Raw genomic sequence first — 26,857 nt, forward strand, 5'->3', positions numbered from 1 at the left:
TCGACTTTAAACAAAATCAAGCAACCACAACTCACATGAGTACACATTTCATTCAAAACTCAATTCCATAATCATAACACTACTTATAACCGTTTAGAATCAAGGCGACTAATTCTTCCTTTTTAAAAAAAAAATCTATAATTCGAACCAAAAATAGCAAATAAGCAAACATTTTCTAAAAATTTTCACATTCAATCACCTAGTTATCTTCTATAATTAAATCCATCACTTAAACTTGAATTTGACTTCTTAAAAATCATGGTCCATTCGGCCCTACTATAAATACCAATCAAAATCAATCAATTTTTCATACCAAATCCACAAAAACTCATAAACAATCATTTAGTCATGTAATCCAACTTAATATTCTTATAAAACAACTATACCATTCGAATTTCTCAAGAAATACAACATACATCTTTAATTTGATCTTACGAATGACATGCAAGAGTATTTTCATGGTTTAAACCTAAATCCTAGTTGATTCAAGCAAGGATAACACACCAAGTTGCTATCTTTTTCTTTATTAAGCAAGAATTCAGACCAAACATAACACAATCCCGCATGCATACTCGATTTTAACCTTTAATTCAATTTAGGCCCTTAGTTGATCCATCAATTTCAAAAACAACTATCAAACAATCATTTTTACCAAAAAATTAATTTATTCTTTGATAACCCAAAACCCTATTCGGCTTTTTACACTAATCAACACATGCATGGACAATTTCGACCCTTTACACTACCAATCTCTCTAATCAAACAATAATTTCTAAGATTAAACATTAACAACTCATTTTCATCAACTAACATCAACTTAATTCTCTTAAAAATCAAAACCCATTCGGGTGTTTTCAAGATTAAAACATGCAACAATCAAAAGAACAAGTTTTGGTGTAGTAGAGCTCAGTGTTTACATCATCACTCACCACCGGTTCACCGGAGTTCATCACCGGTAGCGGTGGCTTCACGATGTTGCCCTCATTCGAGGGTGTCCAACCACGAAACCCTCGTTTTCCATCAATTACTCAAAATAACTAACATGCACATCTTCTATATCATTCATTTACAAGGAATCATGCTTAAACAAGATGATATCAACAAGAACAACAAGAACCAAGTGGTTCTCGGGTGAACACACACACATCGAGCACACACAACACACACATCTACATGCAAGTGGATATACACACATGCACACTCTTTTACCTACATATAGGTATTTATCAAGAAGATTTAGGGATGATTGGTGAGATTAAGCAAGGAAAAGAGAGGTAACCGAGAGAGATAGAAGAGAGCCGAGAGAGAGAGAGAGAGAGAGAGAGAGAGAGAGAGAGAGAGAGAGAGAGAGAGAGAGAGAGAGAGAGAGAGAGAGAGAGAGAGAGTGTTCGAGAGAGAAAGAGAGAAAAGAGAGAAGAGAAAGTGAGTGCACGGGAGGAAGAGAAAGAAAAAGAAAAGGGAAGTGGGTTTATATACCACTTAGAAAACAAGGGCAAATTTGTAATCTACTAATTCCCTATCTAGCTCTTTTGCTCCTTTTCTTTTTACTCAAAATGAAGCAAGGATTAAATATAAAATATATCTCTCTCGGGAAGTCGAGAATTATTGAAAAAGACAATTTTAATATGTAGGCCTCGAAATTAGCTTTTTAACCATTACTCATAATAAGATTTTGAGCGGACGGTTGATTTTATATGAATTTCGCAATCTTGCCTTAATAATATCATTTTCCACATAAAATCAATTTAAAAATGCAAAGACCAACAAATAAATCCACTCATCATTTTTAAAAAGTCTCTAGGACCACTATGAAGATATCAGAACAAATCCCATGTTTTTATCTTACTCGAATGATTTTATAAAAATGCGCGAAGGTTAATTAAACCTTTATTTCAGTCACATAACCCCTTTAAAATTCATAAAATTGTCATAAAACACATAGTCATGCACACAGGCAACAATCTCACATATATAATCACATAACAACTCAAGTCCGGTCATAGAATTTATCCCTCTTTAATCTTTATCCTCTTTTACGCGTACCGGGTCACGTTCAGCCTGACGGCCCGACGCTCAGCGTTTCGATTACGCTTCTCATTATCTTTACCAATCAACATGTCACTTAGGATGAAATACTTTATTTATATATTCATTTCATTTAATCACGCAAAATTCACATTTTGTACTCTTTAACTCCTTATTAGGACGGGTTCCGTTCTACCTGACGGCTCGACACCACAGCTTAACTTCTAAGCTGACTCTTTAAATTGGAACGTTTTTATCTACGCTCCTAAATTCTAATATACAAAAAAGACAATTAATCAGCACTTAGTCACATAATTATAATCACATCTCATAACACATACTTTAATGACTTAATTACGTCGCAAAATCCTCAGTCGTCACAATCTACCCTCCTTAAAAAGATTCTGTCCCCAGAATCTAATCTAAGAAAATAGATGGGGATACTTTTCTTTCATTTCGCTTTCTAATTCCCAAGTCGATTCTTCGACTAATGGATTTCTCCACAACACTCTAACTAGAGGTACAACTTTATTTCTAAGCGTCCTTTATTTTCGATCCAAATTTCGCACTGGTTGTTCCACGTAGGACAAATCTGGTTGAATTTCCACTGGTTCCAACTCGATCACATGGCTCGCATCAGCATTATACTTCTTCAGAAGAAATACATGAAACACATTGTGCAGATGTTGCATTTGCGGAGGTAGCGCCAATTCATACGCCACTTTCCCAACTCGTCGCAATACTTCAAATGGTCCAATGTACCTAGGACTCAGCTTCCCTTTCTTTCCGAAGCGGGTTAAACCTTTCCAAGGAGATATCTTTAACAAGACTTTGTCTCCAGTTTCGAATTGCACATCTTTCCGTTCTTGATTTGCGTACTTTGTCTGTCGATCTTGAGCTGCGATTAATCTCTTTTGAATCGTTTTAACATTTTCCTTCGTTTGCTGAACTAGCTCTGGGCCAATTAATTTGCGCTCACCAACTTCGTCCCAATAAGTAGGGGATCTACATTTCCTTCCATACAACGCTTCATAAGGCGACATGCCAATACTCGCGTGATAATTGTTGTTGTAGGAAAACTCAATTAAGGGCAAATGATCGTCCCAATTTCCTTTGAAATCTATTGCACAGGTTCGCAACATATCTTCGATCGTCTGAATTGTCCTTTCACTTTGTCCGTCTGTCTGCGGATGATATGTCGTACTCATTTTCAATTTCGTCCCCAAATGATCATGGAATTGTCGCCAAAATCTCGAATTAAACCTTGGATCTCTATCGGACACGATAGATACAGGAACTCCATGACGCATCACGATCTCATCCAGATACAATTTGACCAACTTTTCCAATGAAAACCTTTCGTTTATCGGCAATAAATGTGCTGACTTTTTCAACCGATCGATTACCACCCAAATCGCATCGTGATTTGACTTGGTTTTAGGTAATCCTACCACGAAATACATCGCTATATGTTCCCATTTCCATTCGGGTATGTCCAGTGGCTGAAGCAATCCGCTTCGCCTTTGATGTTCCGCTTTGACTCTTTGGCATGTGTAACATTTACTTATCCATTCCGCAATTTCCTTTTTCATATTTGGCCACAAATAACTTTCTTTTAAATCCTGGTACATCTTCGTACTCCCAGGGTGAATTGAAAATCTCGAGTTATGCGCTTCTTGAAAAATCTCGTGCTTTAGTTCCACGACATTAGGTATCCAAATACGTGAGTTAACACGGTATATCCCTTTTCCATCCTTTTGAGCTTTAATTTCTTCTCCCGTCAACTTATCCTTTTCGCGATTCATCACTTGTTCTTGACAGCATCGAATCTTTTCCAAAATTTCAGGTTGAAATGACATTGCATATATAGCTTCACCTCCACATTCTGGAGTCTGCACCTCTATTTCCATATTTTCAAAGTCCTTCATTAATTCTTCCGATGACATTAACAGATTCAATCTTTCTTTTCGACTTAAAGCATCGGCTACCACATTCGCCTTTCCAGGATGATAGTTTATCGCACAATCATAATCTTTGATCAATTCCAACCACCTTCTTTGTCGCATATTCAATTCTTTCTGAGTAAAGATATACTTTAAACTTTTATGATCCGTATAAATCTCGCACTTTTCCCCGTACAAATAATGCCTCCAAATCTTAAGGGCAAACACAATTGCTGCCAATTCCAAATCATGCGTTGGATACTTTTGCTCGTGCGGCTTGAGTTGCCTTGACGCGTATGCTATTACCTTCCCGTGTTGCATTAACACGCATCCAAGTCCTTTATACGAAGCATCACTGAATGTCACAAATTCCCCTTTATCATCTGGTAATACCAACACTGGGGCGGTTACCAATCTCTTCTTTAACTCTTGAAAACTTTCCTCGCACTTTTCTGTCTAAACAAAATTTTCGTTCTTTCTTGTCAATTTTGTCAACAGAACGACAATCTTAGAGAAATCTTGCACAAATTTTCTATAATATCCGGCTAATCCCAGAAAACTTCTTACCTCCGTTGGATTCTTGGGTTTTTCCTAATTCATTACAGCTTCTATCTTGGCTGGGTCCACTTTAATTCCTTCTTTATTAACTACATGACCAAGAAATTACACTTCCTTTAGCCAAAATTCGCACTTTGAAAACTTAGCATACAGCTTCTCTTTTCGCAGAATTTCCAAGGAAATCCTCAAATGCTCCTTATGATCTTCTTTCGTTTTGGAGTAAATCAGTATATCGTCGATAAACACAATCACGAACTTATCCAAATACTGCTTGAATACTCTGTTCATAAGATCCATAAATGCAGCTGGCGCATTCGTCAAGCCAAATGCCATTACCAAAAACTCATAATGTCCGTATCTCGTTCGAAACGCTGTCTTGGGTATATCTTCCGCTTTGATCTTTAATTGATGATACCCAGACCTTAAATCAATCTTTGAGAAACACGAAGCTCCTTTTAACTGGTCAAACAAGTCATCGATCCGCGGTAGAGGGTACTTATTTTTTATCGTCAACTTATTCAGTTCGCGGTAATCTATGCACAACCTCATACTTCCATCCTTTTTCTTTACAAATAACACCGGTGCGCCCCATGGGGATACACTCGGTCGGATTACTCCTTTGTCCAATAATTCTTGCAATTGAGCTGCCAATTCCTTCATCTCGATCGGCGCCATGCGATAGGGAGCTTTTGACACTGGTTCCGTACCAGGAGCCAAATCAATCAAAAACTCGATCTCTCTGTCTGGAGGTAGTCCACGCAATTCATCAGGAAACACATCCGGGAAATCTCTTACTACCGGAATATCCTCGATCTTCACAGATTCTTTCTCCACGTCCACAACATGAGCCAAATAAACTTCGCATCCTTGACGTATTAATATTCTTGCCTCAATAGCCGTTAAAAATTTCTTCTCTTGCCTCTTTCCTTTAAATATCACTTCTTTACCATCCTTGGTTCTTAACTTCACCTTTTTACTTTTACATTCTATTTGCGCTTCATGGTTTGATAACCAATCCATTCCTCAAATTCTCCTAACTTAAAAGAAATTAAGTCAGCAGAAAAATGTCGACCTTCTATAGACACATCACAATCAGGACAAATCTTACTAACAACAACTTTCTCTTGATTTGCTACCTCTATAATCATATTAGGCTCTAGAGGGTACGCAACACAATTTAACTTATCGAGAATACTTTCAGAGATAAAAGATCTAGTTGCTCCAGAATCCATCAAAACTTTTACTTCTACTGAGTTATAACAAGCATACCTGCTACCACGTCCACATCTTGCACCGCGTCTTTCATTGTCATGTTAAAGGTTCTAGCTCTGGGTTGAGCTGATGGTGCTGGAAGAGACGGAGGTCCAGCAATTCTGAGAATATTAGCCTTTTGAACAGGCTCCTTGCAATTCCTGGCCATATGGCCCACTTTGCCACACTTGAAACATGCCGAATCAGGCTTCCTTACTCCACTTGGGCATTCTGAAGAATAATGCCCCTTCTGGTTACACTTAAAACACGTTATATCCAGCTTATTACACCTCCTCGGGTGTCTCTTTCCACAATTCCTGCATTCTTGAATCTGGGGTCTGCTATCCTTCCCCGGTTGTCCAGCTTTCTGGAAACGGTTCTTCTGAGCTCATTACCGGGTCTAAACTTCTGGAACTTTTGGTTCTGACCTCCACCATTCTTTCCAAACCTTCCTCTAAACTTTGAGCTTCCTTGCTCTTGCTCAGAGCTTTCAAACTTCCTCTTTCTTCCTTTATTTTCTCTTCGGGCAGCTTCCCGCTCACCTTCCACTATCATTGCTTTTTGAACCAAAGCAGCATAATTCTTGATCTCCAACATTTCTATTTGACTCCTAATCCATGGCTTAAGTTCCTGCTGGAACCTCTTAGGCTTCTTCGCCTCTGTATTCACGTACTCAGGTACGAATCTAGACAATTTCGAAAACTTCACTTCATATTCCGCTACTGACATTTCCTCCTGTCTAAGATCCAGAAATTTCATCTCCAATTGATCTTGCATATAGCTAGGCAAATACTTCTCCAGAAACATCTCAGTGAACTTCTCCCATGTAAGGTATTTGCCTTTCAACAACGTCTTAGAAGACTCCCACCAGAAACTTGCTTCATCTTTCAGGTAATAACTTGCATACTGAGCTTTCTTATCGTCCTTAACTTCTGCTAACTCAAAAGCTTTTTCCATTTCTCTCAACCACGACTGCGCTTTAATCGGGTCTGGAAAACCTAAGAACTCTGGGGGATGAACAGATTGAAAGTGCTTAAAGTTTCCAACTTTAGGGGCCACAGGTTGTTGCAAAAGCTAAGCAAGTCTGCTCATCATGGTGGTTTCTGGGTTTATTTCTGGGTCTTGGGTGGGAATTTCTTCTTCTTGGTGATCTGGTGAGTTGGCCATTTCTTACAAACCTGATTGAGCAATTATTTAGCAATACGATGGCATGGCATATATATATATATAACAACAGTTTCTATGAAATCTCTTTTATGGGTTTTAAGTTTTACCCAATTTGCACCTGCAATCCTATTACTACATAATTCTCAAATCGGTGTTGTTTTATCATGGCACATAACAGGGTTTTATGATCCTTAAACATGGTTATACGAAAACATGGTTATATCAAAACATGGTATCGAGAACAGTTTATGAGATATTCAAGGTGCACAATGGAAAGCAAGATAATGGATTTATTTAAACAAAGGGTTCATAAGGATATCACAGATTCTGAAATAAGGTACAATAAATAGCAGGGTTAAACAGAGGAAAAACTGGAAAACATCCCCCTATATACCCCTAACTTCCAACTACTACTACTACAACACTGATCTGAAATACAACAAGATAAATGAAAAGGGATCCCGGCATCTAACCAAGTATCCCAAAGACTACCGGCGCTGAAAAATAACAATCTACGGGCTCAACCAACAGTCCCGTCTAATCATCTAGAATCTCTCTCAACACGACCAACATCCAGCGAATGATCTTATGCAGCCTCCGGGCCTCAGCATCAACATCACTAGTGGATGGTCCCTCATCCAATCTCCTCCTGGCAACCTGCTCCACCAACTGAATCCTAGCTCTCCACTCCTCCATCACCACTGAAGTCCTCTGCCTAGAATCTCGAATCAACCTATCTACCAAAGCTCCCAACTCAAGAATGCGAGAGTACACAAAGTCTCGATCCTGGGCTAACTTGCCACCAACACTGACAGGAACAGTCTTAGGCATCTCGGACTCTGGCTCAAGGGCAGGGGTCTCTGAATCTGGCCTCAAGGGTGAAATCTGCATGGGGATATCACTACTCTCAGAAGGGTCCTCCCCAGGGTCTGAACTAACATACACAGGCTCCTCTGGAGAGGGTGGAATGGGGTCCACAGGGGTACAAGTCAAACTAATCTCTGAGTCTAAGTCACTACCACTACTAGGATCCTGAGAGAAAACACAAAACAACAACCAAGAAACAATGTTAGGGTTAAATAAAACTTCCAGCTAACTCACACCCTAACTCTAGTTTCCACTTCACCAATAAACACTTTCCTTAGACTATACCTAATAGTCTAACTAACTCTATATGAGTCGAACTCTCTCACGATAAAGATATATTCCCAAAATACCCCTTTTTAAATCCTAACTTGTCTCAGGGACTAGATCTTGTAGCTCTGATACCAACTTGTGACGCCCTCAATCTCGGAGTTAGGAAATGAGGACTCACACACCTCTAATCTAATAATTAAATATGCATAAACCCCGATTAACTCCTAACAGGATCAACATGATAAAGTATGAGACAAGATTACAACTACCAATCATAAAATATAACTTACAAACCCAAAATATCATTAAATAAACAATATCGATTCCGACTGGGAACCGACAGATAACCCATTGTATCTTTAAACATTTCCTTCTAGGTGCGAGCTCACTCTTAATTACCACTACCTGCTCTGGCAATCGGAAGCCCTCAACACGGTAGGGACCACCAGGTAGCTTTTACGAGCAGTGCGCCTATGCCTGGCCATCTTCTTTCTTAACTGCCATGGTTAGATTAAGACAAAACAAATGAGTATAAAACTCAGCAAGTAACTATATAGCAGTTCTACAATATCAATTCATAATATGCTTTACCAAACTCAGGGCATTCTACTTTATTTGATCTAGGTGGCAGATTTCCAGCTTTTGGGTTAAGGAGAGGTTTTTGAAGCAATAATATGGAGCTTTTAGAGAACAAGGCTCAACGTGGTTCGAAAGCCAACATTCATCACAAATCAATAAAGGATCAGAATAGATCTTTCAATAGAGGAAAGCAACAGTATTTCAATATATGGACTCAATCATATGATCAACAGATTTAAGAATCGGGGTTCTCGAGCTTTAAGCTTCACATCATAATCAACTCTTTTCAAAGCAATATAAACCATTTTCATTTTCAAAAAAATCAATTTACTGAACAGAAAGTTTCAGTTCCCTTTTTAAATAATCATTTAGAACCCTTGATTGGATCACTTTATCTTTCCATTTCATTATATACGGGTGATCAACCCGTATCGACCTCCATCCGGTCTTTAAGGTACCAATCGGCATAATTTCAGCCTTAAGTTGGACTAGCCCCGCTAGCCTCTTACCATGACTGGACTAGTCCCACTAGCCTCTTACGTCCCAATCCAATCCATCAAGAATTCATTTGGAAAACCTTGAGTTGTAAAAACAAATAGGTTTTCTAAAATTCATTTTATCATTACCAAGCATTTGAAATCATTCGGACTCATTCAAGTCGAAACTCATTCTTAATTCAGATTTTAAGGAAACAAAGTTCAGGGAGTGATTCAAAGATAAACAAGGAACAATTCATAAGGATTCTGTATCAAGGATAACAAGGCACTAAATTGGAAGGATCAACATCTGTTTGGGGATCAATAGGGTGATCAGGGGAGGAACAGGGTATCATTAAACAGGGTTAACAAGGATAATCAGAGGGTTTAATATATATTTCATGGCTCAATACATAATTTGAACAGAAAGGACAGATTATCAAAGGGTTGAATCATTAAGTTTATCAATAACAGTTTATCAAGAACAAAGGCAGGGTATCTCAAATCAATATCAGGGTTTCATAATTAAATAGTTCAATACTCTACATGGTATGAACAACATTCTCTTTATAACCATTTACACAAGTAATCAGAGTTACTTGCCTGAATTTGCTTTCCTGAAGGTTGAACTACTGCCACCTAGTAAATCCTTTCCTTTCCTAGCCTGAATGCCCTCACGCTCCGAATCTACAATAAAACCAAATCCTTAATCAGATTCTCAACTCTCGTTCCCGGAACGATTACTATTTACGCTAATCTTATCAAACGATTGACCTTAACTATATGAGTATAGTTACACAAATACACATATCATATAATATACTTCATTCTTACCCTTTGCAAGTATTCAACGAACCACTTATATCTTAAAACACACTTTTAATTCCACTTTAAACCAAATCAAGCAACCACAACTCACATGAGTACACATTTCATTCAAAACTCAATTCCATAATCATAACACTACTTATAACCGTTTAGAATCAAGGTGACTAATTCTTCCTTTTTTTAAATTCTATAATTCGAACCAAAAATAGCAAATAAGCAAACATTTTCTAAAAAATTTCACATGCAATCACCTAGTTATCTTCTATAATCAAATCCATCACTTAAACTTGAATTTGACTTCTTAAAAATCATGGTCCATTCGGCCCTACTATAAATACCAATCAAAATCAATCAATTTTTCATATCAAATCCACATAAACTCATAAATAATTATTTAGTCATGTAATCCAACTTAATATTCTTATAAAACAACTATACCATTCGAATTTCTCAAGAAATACAACATACATCTTTAATTTGATCTTACGAATGACATGCAAGAGTATTTTCATGGTTTAAAGCTAAATCCTAGTTGATTCAAGCAAGGATAACACACCAAGTTGCTATCTTTTTCTTTATTAAGCAAGAATTCGGACCAAACATAACACAATCCCGCATGCATACTCGATTTTAACCTTTAATTCAATTTAGGCCCTTAGTTGATCCATCAATTTCAAAAACAACTATCAAACAATCATTTTTATCAACCAAAATTAATTTATTCTTTGATAACCCAAAACCCTATTCGGCTTTTTACACTAATCAACACATGCATGGACAATTTCGACCCTTTACACTACCAATCTCTCTAATCAAACAATAATTTCTAAGATTAAACATTAACACTCATTTTCATCAACTAACATTAACTTAATTCTCTTAAAAATCAAAACCCATTCGGGTGTTTTCAAGATTAACACATGCAACAATCAAAAGTACAAGTTTTGGTGTAGTAGAGATCAGTGTTTACATCATCACTCACCACCGGTTCACCGGAGTTCATCACCGGTGGCGGTGGCTTAACGGTGGTGCCCTCATTCGAGGGTGTCCAACCACGAAACCCCCGTTTTCCATCAATTACTCAAAATAACTGACATGCACATCTTCTATATCATTCATTTACAAGGAATCATGCTTAAACAAGATGATATCAACAAGAACAACAAGAACCAAGTGGTTCTCGGGTGAACACACACACATCGAGCACACACAACACACACATCTACATGCAAGTGGATATACACACATGCACACTCTTTTACCTACATATAGGTGTTTATCAAGAAGATTTAGGGATGATTGGTGAGATTAAGTAAGGAAAAGAGAGGTAACCGAGAGAGATAGAAGAAAGCCGAGAGAGAGAGTGTGTGTTCGAGAGAGAAAGAGAGAAGAGAAAGTGAGTGCACGGGAGGAAGAGAAAGAAAAAGAAAAGGGAAGTGGGTTTATATACCACTTAGAAAACAAGGGCAAATTTGTAATCTACTAATTCCCTATCTAGCTCTTTTGCTCCTTTTCTTTTTACTCAAAATGAAACAAGGATTAAATATAAAATATATCTCTCTTGGGAAGTCGAGAATTATTGAAAAAGACAATTTTAATATGTAGGTCTCGAAATTAGCTTTTTAACCATTACTCATAATAAGATTCTGAGCGGACGGTTGATTTTATATGAATTTCGCAATCTTGCCTTAATAATATCATTTTCCACATAAAATCAATTTAAAAATGCAAAGAACAACAAATAAATCCACTCATCATTTTTAAAAAGTCTCTAGGACCACTATGAAGATATCAGAACAAATCCCATGTTTTTATCTTACTCGAATGATTTTATAAAAATGCGCGAAGGTTAATTAAACCTTTATTTCAGTCACATAACCCCTTTAAAATTCATAAAATTGTCACAGAACACATAGTCATGCACACAGGCGACAATCTCACATATATAATCACATAACCACTCGAGTCCGATCATAGAATTTATCCCTCTTTAATCTTTATCCTCTTTTACGCGTACCGGGTCACGTTCAGTCTGACGGCCCGACGCTTAGCGTTTCGATTACGCTTCTCATTATCTTTACCAATCAACACGTCACTTAGGACGAAATACTTTATTTACATATTCATTTCATTTAATCACGCAAAATTCACATTTTATACTCTTTAACTCCTTATTAGGACGAGTTTCGTTCTACCTGACGGCCCGACACCACAGCTTAACTTCTAAGCTGACTCTTTAAATTGGAACGTTTTTATCTACGCTCCTAAATTCTAATATACAGAAAAGACAATTAATCAGCACTTAATCACATAATTATAATCACATCTCATAACACATACTTTAATGACTTAATTACGTCACAAAATCCTCGGTCGTCACACTATATGTGTGCTAATCTAAAAAAAAAGTAACTTGTTTTTTTTTTGAAAATAAGATTTGATCTAAATTTTCTATAATAAATAATTATATTTTAAGAAAAAATATTAATAAATATATATTACTTGAATTTTGGCAACAGTGCCTTTGATTGATTTGGAAACGGACTTATTTTGCACATCAATCATTTGCTCTTTTAAAACGCAAACTTCGCATCACTAACTACTGTTCTCCAAATATCAACTTATAAAATTTGATTCAAAGGCAACGTCTTGCTCATTAAAACATAGATATTTAATTCATTATATTTTCAGAAATCATAGTGCTTTTGTGCTTAAACCCATGTTTTGTAAAGATTAATAATCACACTTTTGAAGTTTGAATGTTAGAGTAGGAGTTGACCCAAAATATGACCCTACTATTCTAAATACTGACATCGAACTGTAATCTGTCCAATAAATTCTCAATAATGTTTCTATATGGTGGACAAGCAATTTCAAATAATTTATCACCACACACATTACACATACTCCCTTTTAACTTCTACACTGTAACACTTCTGTACTGATAGATAGTGGCGGATGGACCTTAAGCCCAAAACATACACCAAAACTTAATCACAAGTTTAGATATGGAGCTTCTGTCCGACGAAAATCTATATACAACAAAATGCGGTGTTACCACATATTCATTTAGAGAACCAGAACTACAGTAGCTTGAATGCATTACAAGTTGACATATTACCTCAAACCTAAACTCCATTTTCTGCATTCTTTGATCCAAAATACATAAGCAGATTAATGTCATTTTGAATGCAGATCATGAGTACTATGGTTGGAGCAATTCATTTGCCTTGCTTAACCAAACATTGTAAACAGATACCTCAAACAAGACGAAATGCACCTGCACGTCAAAATTTAGCAATAAATAAGCAATCATGATTAGTATATTTTATGTGCACGTATATCTGTATTCACACTCTAAAGGGGGATGATGATAGAAACAAGTTAAGTAGACTATAGAGATTACTAGCATATACGGGAAACTATTATTTTGTTACAAAAATTGTATAAATTTATTTTTCCACCATGTCGGTTTAAGAATACTTTCAGTCCTTCACATTTATTCCCGGCCTTGACTAATAAAATAGCAGTTTCCCGCAGCATACTATCCAAGTTCAAACTACTTAACATCATATTATGATGTTTAACAAACACTGGTAGTATCTAATGTTTGCACATAGTTCATATAATGCATACAGGGAAATGCAAAGGATAAGAAAACTTAAAAGAAAACCACAAAGATCTTCACAAGTAAGGTACCTCATTGAGGCCATTTGCGTACTCTTTAACTGTTGATATAGCCAGAGTTGCAGCTTCACCATAAGGATATCTGATACTCAAGAGAAAATTTTAGTACAAGTAAATGTGAATACAACTTACTGCATAAAAGGCCCGGATTGAACAACTTACCTTCGACTTTATTGTACCAAAAACTTTTAACTACTGTGGTGACATCTCTTGTACATATATAGGCCTCGTTTGGTACGGTGAAACCCAGTAACATGTAGTTCCTTGGAACATGTGTAAGTTACAGTGTGTTTGGTTGCACTTAAACAAAGTAACTCCAAGTTACATGGAATTTGTAGTTCCTGTAAAAGACGGTCACTCACTTACCTAGGTCAGACGTGGTCACTCTGAGTTACATAGATGTTAGATGCTTTTACCATTTATGAAATTATTATAATTTATTTTATGTTAACTTATAGTATCAATTAAAATTAATGATATATATATATATTAAAACTTAAATAAAAACTAAATTCAAGTTAAGTTTTATAATATTAAATTTAAATATTAACTGATACATAATTATTTTTATTTTATTAATAAATATTTTCTATTTTTACTTCTAATCAGTGTTATAAAAATCGCTAATCGGGTCTAATCGGTCGACGTACCGATTAGCGATTAATCGGTAAATCGGGGATTAATCGGAACGATTAATCGGACACATTTTTTAATATTATTTAAATATTTATTAAAATAATACATTTTCAATACAAATGTCATTACCCTGCACAATCTTTGGGTTGAGCTTGCATGAATATTAGATTCGGCCCCTAATCTTGCAACTGAACGGCCCATTACAATAGACAATACAGTACAATAGTATTCCACTTTTAAGATTAGGTATAGGTTTTTCCACCCCGCCTCTAAAGTCTAAACTAGTAGCTCATCTAGCCGCCTTCTTCTCATCTTCTTCTTCTATCACCTTCTTTCATTACATGTAAATCAAATCATATATAAACCCAAAAACTTTACAACGTTATTCAACCAAATCATCATAATCCACTACTCTGTTCATACACCCATTTCATTACATTGAATCGGATACTACAAATATGAACATATATGTGCACATATACATATATTGAGTGTTTAATTTGTGTTGATTAATTAATAAGTTGCGACGATTGGATTAGATTCGACCCGACTTTTATTATCTTGCTCGATTTTGGTCCGATATTGACTGGATTGACCCGATTTCCTCGGAAAAACGTTTTTTCTGGCTGATTTGGCTGAAATAAATCGGTGGCCTGCCATGGACGATTAATCGGCCGATTAATTGTCAAAATCGGCATTTTTTACAACCATACTTCGAATTAAATATTTTACACATACTATTTTCAATTACATAAAGTATTTATATAAATCTATATTTTTGATCAAATATTTTTCCATAATATAGTAGTACAATTTGTATTGAATCTAATTTAAAATCTATTCTTTAATTTTATTAGTAGTATATATGATTTAGAGTTTAGTAATAATATAATAATATACTAGCCCATCATAACAATCAATTTACTTAAAACAATCTCTAAATTTTCTTCTTTTCTTTGGATGTGGAAATCATCTTCTTTTATTTCATAATATTTAATTTTAGCTATTTATTTGTTTAAGTGATTCTATTTGTTTAATTATTATATAAAAGCATAATGTGTAGTTACATAGTTCTAAACCAAAAACCTACTTCTTAGGTAACCTAGTTCCATGTGATTTAGAGTTACCACGTAACTACAAGTCCTGGTTAGATCAATGGATCGGGTTTGGATCGGATCAACCTAAATCCATAGCCGTATCCATTTATTTTTTCGTATTTGGATTCGGATCGGCCCCGAATTTTTTATAGCCGATCCATATCCGGATCCGCTCGGATCACGGATTTCGGATCGAATATCCGCTCCATTTAGTGTATATTTATTTTTTAGCGTAACTTATTATAAATTGGAAACATACCAAAAATTAACCATACCATTGAATTGTAGAGTATTTGATTCTAACAATAGAAAAAAAACGATGTATTAAAGTGGAACTGTTATGTGAATTGAGATTGAGGGTAATATGTGGTTTCGAAAGTTTAATATAATATAGAAATGCACTAGACTCTCGAGACTAGATCAATGAAGTACAGACAATGGACCTTGAATGAGGATAAGAATTCTAAATTAGAAATAGTAAAAAATATTTTAATTATATATATATATATATATAATTATATGTAAATCAACATAATTATATATATAAATAAATAAATGAACCGGATCGGGTTATTAACGGATCGGATCGGCCTAAATCCATATTCGCTCCATTTATAATCGGATTTTTCTTATCGGATCGGATCCCAAATTGGATTTTTAATAGATCGATCCATATCCGCTAAAATGGTCTCGGATCGGGTCGGATCGGATTTTCGCCCCATTGACGGGCCTGGTAACCAAACGAGGCCATAATTATCTTATAACCCAGGTTTAAGTGTTTTTAGTCAACAAGTGAACCTTTAACTTCTTTACCTGACAAAAAACTTGGTCTATGTTTCTTCACGATGATTAAATAACATGGATTATTTACTATTTGCTCTAAATCCTTGACTTCTGAATACTGCATCTTTCGAAGTAATTCTGAGGACTAAATTTGAACATTGTTTAATTCATTTTGTGGCATTAATAAAATACTATATCCTTTAAAGTAATCCCAAGGACCAAATTTCCTTCATTTGATTCATTTCATGTAGCATTACTAATGCAACAGAGCACGATGCACATCGTTTTAATTGCAAGATAAAATCTTCATAACTGAAGACTAGTTAGTGTCAACTCACCCATAAACACCACAAGATATGGCAGGAAACGCGATATACTTAATATTGCTGTCTTTAGCAACACGCAAACTGTTTCTGTACAAAATATGAGGATATAATTAGTTGGTATAACAATAAATGTAAAATTTTTGTGTGAACTTGAAACCAAACCTGTATGACCCTCTTAAAGAGGCTGCAGGGTTGCTATCAACATCATAAATCGGCCCAACAGTGTGAATAACATGAGAGGCTGGCAACCTAAATCCTCTGCAAAGACCCAATAATTTTTGTAAGTTGGTGCAATAATGAACATATATAACATCTTCACCCCTTACACTTGCTTTGTCTATTACATGATTTTTTAATCTTAATAATGGCATAGCATCATCCTAGTTACAAGGTAATTGTATAAGTGATGACTGATGACTAATGATATTCCATGCGATAATACTGATAAAGTACATATAGAAATAGGAAATATTTTCTTAAACCCAGTACAACACTCTTTAAATCAAGTAGCAAGAGTTGGCTTCAATCATGAATACATACGGGGTGATCCTTGCTTCTCCGGTTGGGCAGCGGACTCCAGGTCGAACTTCAGGCACACTATAGCATGCTTCTCGGAGTTCTGGACCAGCAGCTCTATGAATAGCTGAGAAAAGGAAGGGCAGGTCTCATTACAGAAAATCGAAACTACATGTCACAACAGACAGCTCAATGAAGTCATTACCACCATCAGCACCACCACCACCAAGCATTCGCTCATTGGCCGGATTAACCTACACACAAAGACACGTCAATTTCCTTTACTTTTTCTGCATATATTGAAGTGCACTTTTGACCTTCAGGGCAAATCTAAATGTATACATGTAACTCAAGTTGCTAATTTGTGATTTTTTCCCCCAATGTCCATATCAACCAAGCTGCCAATTAGTGTGAAATCTGAACACCAATATAGGCAGCAAAAGTTGCTAATTATTAGTGATTCTTTTAACAGGGTCCATATCGAATAGAACCTAAAAATTATCAGAGGCCCACTGATCCTAATCTTTCATCAATACTATATCACTAGTCTCTTATCATATATGATATTTAAGATCTTAGGGATTACATATGATATATATTATCATATGATCCCTAATAGTCATGCTCCTTAGCTCCTACAAGAACCACAAATAATGTGAAAAATATGATATATCCTAACTACTCATTTTTAATTTTCATCCAAATCTTCCACCATCCATTGATCTCATCCAATTTATTCACCTTCCGTCTACACCATTTCCGGTCACCACCTCCGATCATTACCCGCAAATCACCAATATCATACGTAAAAATCATGTTTGAATAGAAATCACCACAATCAAATCACGAAAACTACCATACTACCACCACCTCCGACCATTACATTCGGCCACCAACTCCGGCCACACAATAACCAATATCAGTTCAAAATTACAATATTTAATCATGAATAACCTAGCAAGTAGCAAACAAAAATCACCACAATTACCATCCATTATCACATTCACCACCACTGACATCCACACACCACCAACACAAACCACCATTATTTGTAGACTATCATTATCTACATAATCATCAACTACAGGCCAAATAACCAAAAAATCAACACGATTCCGCAAAAAATAGTGAAAAAATATGACCAGGGATCCAATAAAATCACCAGAGACCGTATTTTCATATTACGTACATCACCTGATACAGATATGATGAATATTATCCGAAAACAAAACGAACATCGAAACTTGCCGAAATATGGTGGTGAAGTAACCGGAGATTGCATGTGGAGGTTGGTGGTGATGGCGTCGGTGGCTGGAGGTTAGTGGCGGTGGTCAGAGAGTGTGCTTGGAAGTGTAAGGAGAAAGGAGGGGGAGAACGGAGATTATATGTAAACAAGGTTTAAATGAGTGGTTTACATTAACATTATTTAAAAAAATGTGTGGTTAAGATTACATCTTATATCTCATCATAGTTGGGTTCTCATTTGAGCACTTCCATATTTCTCATAGTACATTAATATAGTATATTTATTAATATGTTTTATATGTGGAATTGGGACTAGTCATTAGTATATATAATCCTTAAGCCTGCATATGATGTCATAACTACTCAAAAAGGAACACCTACACTTAACGTAACGTAACAGACACTCAAAAAGGCACACTTTTCAGCCTAGTCCCTCTTTTATACTCCCTTCGTTCCTTATGTGAAGTTTTCTGCTTCCAAGATGTAAAGATGTAGTTAATGCATAATTTTCTATCAAAAGCCCCTAGTTCAGTTTCTCTCTCCGTCTACATACATTAGTCACGAGTCTAGTTTTGTAATTATCCAGCTACATTAACTCCTCCTTGGTATCAGTAAAATGGTCAAGAACGTCAGATACAAAGGAGTGGATGGAGTACAATTATAAGACATTTACTCTCTCGGTTTCAAAATAACTATCCACTTTTGATGACAAAAAATTGTTTCAAAATAGTTGTCCATTTACCATTTCAATGTCACTATTTAAATCATACTCCAAGGCTTGATTCACTAGATGAACTGATGAAGTATAAATACGAGGAAAGAGGTAGTTTACACCATATACAATTATTGTATCACTAGTTTACTAGTTTATATTTCCAAAGCTAAGGTCCATAAACAATTAGGTATTTAATGTAGTCAATGCGATAATTCTAATATTTATACTAGTATTTAGGATAAATTTAAGGAGTTATTTATGTGACATTACCAATTACTAATTCCCAGAGAACTCTGAGAATATATGCTTTATCCGCGATTCAAACTTTCATGTGAACAATTGAGGCTAATATGACAGTTCACACAGACACACAGGGAGGGAGAGAGAGAGAGAGAGAGAGAGAGAGAGAGAGGGAGAGAGAGAGAGAGAGAGAGAGAGAGAGAGAGAGAGAGAGAGAGAGAGAGAGTACTATAGCATCGGAAGAGGCATCAACAAACCATCGAGTGATGTCACCCATCTGAATCTTCAATATAGGAGCACTGTTAGTAGACCGACCCAGCTTGAATTCAATTGCGCCAGCGGCCGCCGCTCTGGAGGCCATCGCTCAGGGTAGTGCTAGTATTAGTGCAAACTGTTTTTGATCTTGTTTTTTTGTTTAAAAGACGAGCTATGTTACGGGGAAATGTTTGTATTTCTTACGGTAAATAATTGTAAGGTCTCGAGTCCGCAGCAGTGTTCCAGAAATTGCGAGACGTGACAGGGCGGTGAAGATACTTTCGAGGGATTAATCGGCAATTTTGAGATTAATCGGACCGATTGATCGGAACATTAATCGGAAGAATAAAATATTATTTTTAATTTTTATAATTATATAATGATAAATATGTCATATATTTGTTTGAAAAAAGAAATTATAATGGTATTAAACAATATCAACACATTTAAGATGCGTTATGTACTAATTATTGAGTTTACAATATTAACTATATTTTAATTCACACTTTTAAATTAATTATAATATGTTATTTATATATTTTAAGTTAAAAAATAAATATATTAGATTACTTGTTACTTCTTACCAATACTTTATATTAGAAATTGACATGATATTGTGTGAAATTATAAAATTAATGAATTAAATTTATAAAAATGTAAAAAAAATATTTTTTAATTATTTTCCGCCTAGACCAATTTTTTACCGTCTTGCCCGCCTAATCTCGATTTTGACCCGATTTTTTGAAAAAACGCCTAAATCGCCGTCTAGGTCCGAGTCGGAGCGTTTTATCACCGCCTAGCGCCTAGGCGGCCGCCTAGACCGATTTTTAGAACACTGGTCTATAGTCACTATTTTTTCTTGAAGAGCAAAATTCTATGGAGACCACGTATGTTCTGCCACTATTATTTTGTGAAGTGTGTTTTACGAGTATTAGTAATTCATTAAAAATTATTGAAGATCATTTAAGTTTAATAAATAGAATGTGTATGTTCTGCAAGCTGAACAAATGTTCTGCAAACTTAACATGTTTTGCAGAATAAAATATTTTTGTAATGTTTTACATGCGGTATATATATTATATTCAAGATTTAGAATAAAATAAGGATCTTTATAAAGCATGATTCACAAAATGATATGTTTTGCAATATTTAACTTGCAGAACATAAGTGGTTTTCAAGGTCTCCAAAAAAGTGGTCTGCATAGAATTTAACACTAAATTATAAATATAGATCTTTAAACTATAGATATAAATTTATAGATAATTTAATTTTTAAATTTTTATATCATAATTCTTCCGTTAAATTTGAGGTAATGTTGCGAAAACGATTTTAAGATTGATAACTGAGTTTAGAAGATTAGACATTTTTTAGCTAAAAAATTGTCTTAAAAATTAATATCAACTCACCGAAAACTGAGCTCGGATTTTTTGATAAATCCAAATAGACCCAAAAATTTAATAAACGTGATGCATAGTGATAAACATCATCAAAATATATTAAATTTATACTCCTAAATAACATCAAATTAATTCCTGAGAAACGAAGAACAACAGAGGTCCAAGAATTTTTTGACGAGACTAATTCGACACTAAAAATAACGAAAATTATATGAACATCCTCATAATCACATGATCTATTAATCTACATTATTAAAATCACTTAAATACTATTCGAATCAAAATTAATCTTCAAGTAAAAATTCGAAAATGACCCAAACTGAAATTTGATGGTATAGATGAATAGAGTATTGAAAATGAGCAATTTGTTAATATTGGAGTAACAATATGTAATAATAGGTAGGCTTAATATATCGAATCTAATACATATTTTCATCTAAAAATTAAAAATTAAATATAATGTAAAATCCAGTAGGAAATCTTCTATATGTTTTATAACAAAGAAATTATGTATAACAATGTCATATTTGATCGTAATTTTTTGTTAATTTCTATTTTTAATTATAACAAATTTTGATGTGAAAATAAGAATCTAACATGATTTCAGGTAAGATTTTATGATGTTCTTTACATAATAGTGTTCCTTATGAGTAATGATATATAGTTGAAATAATTTTTAATTAGAAATATTTTTAAAATTTAAATTTTATTCCTATTTTTATTGAGATCGAATATTTTTTATGTATTAAGTTTCATAAAAGTGGAACAAATTTTCGTCTATGTAAATTACATAATTATTTTTTATTGCTAAAATATTAATTTAAATTTGAATGGCATGAAATAAGTTTTATCAAGCCGGTTATTTGGATATAACAAAAGGAATAATAAGTTTTACATTATAATAAGCTTGTAAATTTGGGCGATTTAAATGTAAATTGGTACATTTATAAGGTATAAAACATGTATACGATGTATTTAAAAAAAATCAGGTCAAATGTCAAATGAATTCGGATATTATATTAAAATACTCGCTTTTGGATTTTAAATGCGAAACTCTACCAAAATGCATATTCAAAACTTCAAATTTAATTAACACCGTCATAATATTTTATTTAAAACAATAATAATTTATTACGATAGAAATAACAAATTTTAACAATAATTAGCCTCAACATAGAGAATTTGATGTGGAATCTCTTTTTAAAATTTAAAATAAAATGTACCGTCCAATCTTCTATATATTTTTTTTAACAATAAAATTATGTGTAATAATATTATACTTCATATTAATATCTTATTTGATACTCTCTTTCTGTTCCACCTGATTGTTTATATTAGGGGACGGAGGCTTGGTAAAACATATAGTTGCCTATTTTTTTATTTTTTTCTTCTAAATGAAGATAAAGTGTTCAATTTTTATATAAAAAAGGAAATTTTAAAAATAAATTGTGAAACAATACTTTATAGTAGCCTTAAAATATGTGTTAAGAATGAGAACAAAATTATAAAAATATAGGTCGGACAGAGGGAGTACTATTTTAAAAAAATGGTGTAAAAAATATAACATAAATGCGATTTTATGTAAAATTCTATGATATTTTTTATTAGATTCCATGGTGATCTTATTATTCTTTTATATAAGACTGTTATTAATATAACAATGACCTATATTAATGTTTGGTAATGAATACAACACATAGGGCTGAATATGTTTTGGATTATTTTTAAGCTTTTTGAACTGTTATGGATGGTAACTGTAGAGATAATATGTTTTAACACGAATAATAAAACATGCACATGAGCACACTATCTTTCAAAACTCACTTAATTTTATATTAAAATCAAGTCTGTCTTACTACAAATTTCTGGGGTTTTGTTGATAAAGAACTCGGCTTCTCTCCTGAGAGTTACAAGATTTTTTAGATTTATTTGTTACAACTAAGACAAAACATCCAGTGTTTACTTTATAGAACAATAAATACAGGTTTTACACAGTATGCAATAGCAAGTACTAAACCCTACTTTAAGTTAACTAAAACTTTCTATTTCTGGCTTAGTGTATCTTTGAAAATCGTGCATGTCTGTGACTTTACTTTGTCAGTTAATCTTGGCCTTTGATCTTGTACTCTTCAAGCTGTTTTTTGTAGACTTTTCAAATCAATGATTAATTTGTTTGTTGATTGATAATCTTGGATATTTAACTGATATGCATTTTGTACTTGAGTTTTACATCGAGATCTCCAGTTTGTTATATAAAGAACTCGACATCTCGATAAGTATAATGACTTATTGAGATCTCTTATTACTCTATAGTTGTTTTGACTTATCGAAGTCTCTGAGTTCTTTATAAGAGAATTAGGCTTGTCGAGGTCTCCAATCTTCATGTCTTCATTTTGACTTATCGATATCTCTGAGTTCTCTAGGCAGAAATGACTTGTCTATATCTCAGAGATCTCTAGTGATATTTTGATTTATTGATATCTCTGAGTTCTCTAATGATAATTTGACTTGTCGATATCTCCAATATTCTTGTCTTCAATTTGACTTGTCGATATCTCTAAGACTTCTTTATAAGCTTTTCTTGACTTCTCGATAAGTCATTCTGGAGTTCTCGAATGACTTCTCTATAAGACTTAATCTGTGACTTGTAGATTTCTTAACTTAGAATGTTTTCCCCAAAATAGATTTATTCAACTCCCAACTTTTTCACATTGTCTTTGAGGCATGATCTTCATGATTTTCTTCCAGAGTTTATTCTTAGGTTTGAGACTGTTTACAGAAAAATACTACAGTTTAATCTATTTACACTTTTACAGACTTAAGTGTTACAATACAAAATACAAATTTAGATCATCATACAACTTACTTAGGGTTGTCAATTTCACTTAGTCTTGTTATAGTATAGGCATGTCTTGCACAACAATCTCCCCTTATTGGTGAGAAGATTGCTAATCACAAATTCATGTCTGGTAACAAGACTAATCCCGAGCTACAATGAACAATACAATAAAAATTGACAGAAGTACAATATTTAACATTGAGTGGTTATAGAAGTTTTAACAAGTGCATTCATTACATGAAATCCTCATAGTGTGGCTCATTTCTAATGAGATCCTTAAGAGTTATTAACACTTCAAGCTCTTCTAAAATTTTAGTTCCTCTTAGAGCTTCCACAAGCTTGAGCCACTCATCCAACGGATAACCATTTAAGTAATCAGCTCTAAATCTGGAATATTTGCCAACCTTTATATTCAAAAAATGTATATCTTTGGAAAGTCTGCTCATCCCTTTTGCTTTAAACTCATTTGATCCTTTCTCAATTCTTGCAAGTTCTTCTACATACTTCCTATCTTTTTCTTACTTTTCAGCCTTTTGCTTTAAACACAAGAAACCGGCGGGCGAAAAACGCGGCGGCAGGGAGAAAAAGGAGGAGAAACGAAAAGAACATGAGGGCATGAGAGATAGAGATAAGAGGTGTGTGTGTGTGTGTGTGTGAGAGAGAGAGAGGGAGAGAAACGATCGAGAGAGAAACGATCGAGAGGAAAGAGAGAATAAATGAACAGATGAAGCCGAGGCCGAGAACAGGGGTGGGGGGTTTAGTTTATTATTATTTTTTCTACTTCCTTCTGTTGTTTCCACGTATCAAAACAGATAGTCCATAGGCATACACGTGTCCCTGCCTCGCTTCTTTTGAAAATTCATGTTTGATTTCTAAAAAACGAATTAACTGCACACCAAAACTTATCGAAAAATTACAAATTTAGTACCAAAATTCTCGAAATATTCCAGAGTTATTTAAATAAAATTTTCTAATTTTTTAAACCATTTTCGGAGCGCAACTTATACCCGCATGTAACGATTAAACGAAACAACGCGCGGGTGAATTTAAAAAAATTTCCAAAATAATTTTAAAATTCTCAGAATATTATAAACTTCATAAAATACGAGTTTCGTAATTTTTGAATAATCCTGGAATTAAATACGAATTTTACAAATACATGTAATCAGAAAATTATTTAAAGATAAATAATTAATGAAATATTGATTTCCCAATTTTATGAAATCCTAAAAATATTTATTGACATTATAAAATCATAAAAACAATTTTAGAGACAATCCAAATATTTATGTAAATAAAATTGCAATAAAAATCACTTTTAAAAGCGAAACAAAACAATACAACTCAATAATTAATTACTCAATCCTATGCACCAATAAATCACACATATATAATAGAGAACAACACACGGTTGTCAAAACCAATACACATATTTTATTTAATTAATTATTCAATAATTATACTTTTAAAATAATACAAAATATACGAGTCGTTATATCTTCCCCCTTAAAAAGATTTTGTCCCCATAATCTGACTCAACTAAATAATTGAGGATATCTATCAAACATATCTGACTCTAACTCCCAAGTAGACTCTTCTACTCGAGGATTTGTCCAAAGTACTTTCACTATGGGGATTGACTTATTTCTAAGGACTTGCTCTTTACGATCTAAAATCCGGATTGGTTGTTCCACATAGGACAAATTTGGCTGAAGTTCAATCGGTTCATATTCTATAACTTGATTCGAATCAGGAATATATGGCTTCAACATAGATATGTGGAACACATTATGGATATGCTGCAATTGCGGCGGCAAAACTATCTCGTAAGCGACTTTCCCTATTTTCTTCAAAACCTCAAATGGTCCTATATACCTTGGGCTGAGTTTACCTTTCTGACCAAATCGCGCTAATCCTTTCCAGGGAGAGACTTTTAGCAATACCAGTGACCCTACCTCGAAGTTCATATCTTTTCGATGCAATTCTACATTCTTTCTCTATCTATCCTGGGTTGCTTCTAACCTTTTCCGAATCAATGCCACTACATCTTTAGTCTGCTGAACCAACTCAGGACCTAACACTTTCTTCTCTCCTACTTTATCCCAATACAATGGTGATCTACACCTGCGTCCATACAAAGCTTCGTAAGACGGCATTCCAATGTTTGCATGATAGTTGTTGTTGTACGAGAACTCAATCAAAGGTAAAGTGTTCGTCCCAATTTCCCTTAAAATCCAAAGCACAAACTCTTAACATATCTTCTATGGTCTGGATTATTCTCTCACTTTGACCGTCCGTTTGAGGATGATAGGCAGTAGAATTGAACCTCGGGTCTCGATCTGATACAATGGACACAAGAACTTCATGCTTGGTCATTATTTCATCCAAATATAACTTAACTAGCTTTTCCAAAGAATACCTTTCGTTGATCGGGAGGAAATGTGCTAACTTTGTCAATCTGTCAATGATTACCCAGATAGCGTCGTGATTAGCTCTCGTCTTTGACAATCCCACTACAAAATCCATCGTAATCTCTTCCCACTTCCATTAGGGAATCTCCAAAAGTTGTAATAATCCACTTGGCCTTTGATGCTCCGCTTTCACAGTCTGGCACACGTGACATTTGCTAACCCAGTTCGCAATATCTTTCTTCATTCTTGGCCACCATAAGTTCTTCTTTAAATCTTGATACATCTTAGTGCTACCAGGGTGGATAGAAAACCGAGAGTTATGCGCTTCGTGCAAAACTTCATTCTTCAGTTCCGTCACATTGGGAATCCAAATTCTGGAAGAGAATCTAAACATACCTTGATTATCCTTTTGGGTACACAATTCTTCTCTTGTCAGGGTGTCCAATTCTTGTTTCATAACTCCCTCTTAACATCTTTTAATCTTATCCATCAATGCTGGTTGAAAAGTAATCCCGTACAGTTGCTCCTTACCTTCTCTGGGTACTCGAACTTCAATTTCCATCTTTTATAAGTCTTGTGCTAACTCTTCTGCAATTCGAACCATATTCAGTTCCTCTTTTCTGCTCAAGGCATCATCCACCACATTGGTTTTACCTGGGTGATAGTTAATGGAACAGTTTTAATCCTTGATTAACTTCAGCCATCTTCTTTGTCTCGTGTTCAAGTCCTTCTGGGTGAATATATAC

The 26,857-nt window shown here is 34.5% G+C and overlaps 1 protein-coding gene across 1 annotated transcript; it reads right to left on the minus strand.

The window, feature by feature from the left end:
• Positions 1 to 12,943: 12,943 nt before the first annotated feature.
• On the minus strand, positions 12,944 to 19,648 carry LOC141671343 (uncharacterized). The gene is made up of 7 exons (XM_074477549.1): positions 19,439 to 19,648; positions 17,215 to 17,263; positions 17,034 to 17,136; positions 16,656 to 16,751; positions 16,506 to 16,580; positions 13,664 to 13,733; positions 12,944 to 13,244 (listed from the first exon to the last, which is right to left on the minus strand). The coding sequence occupies exons 1-7, from the start codon at positions 19,568 to 19,570 to the stop codon at positions 13,170 to 13,172; spliced, it is 600 nt and encodes a 199-aa protein (XP_074333650.1). The 5' UTR covers positions 19,571 to 19,648; the 3' UTR covers positions 12,944 to 13,169.
• Positions 19,649 to 26,857: the final 7,209 nt, after the last annotated feature.

Source organism: Apium graveolens, chromosome 7, assembly GCF_009905375.1.
Source record: "Apium graveolens cultivar Ventura chromosome 7, ASM990537v1, whole genome shotgun sequence".
Taxonomy (NCBI): domain Eukaryota; kingdom Viridiplantae; phylum Streptophyta; class Magnoliopsida; order Apiales; family Apiaceae; genus Apium; species Apium graveolens.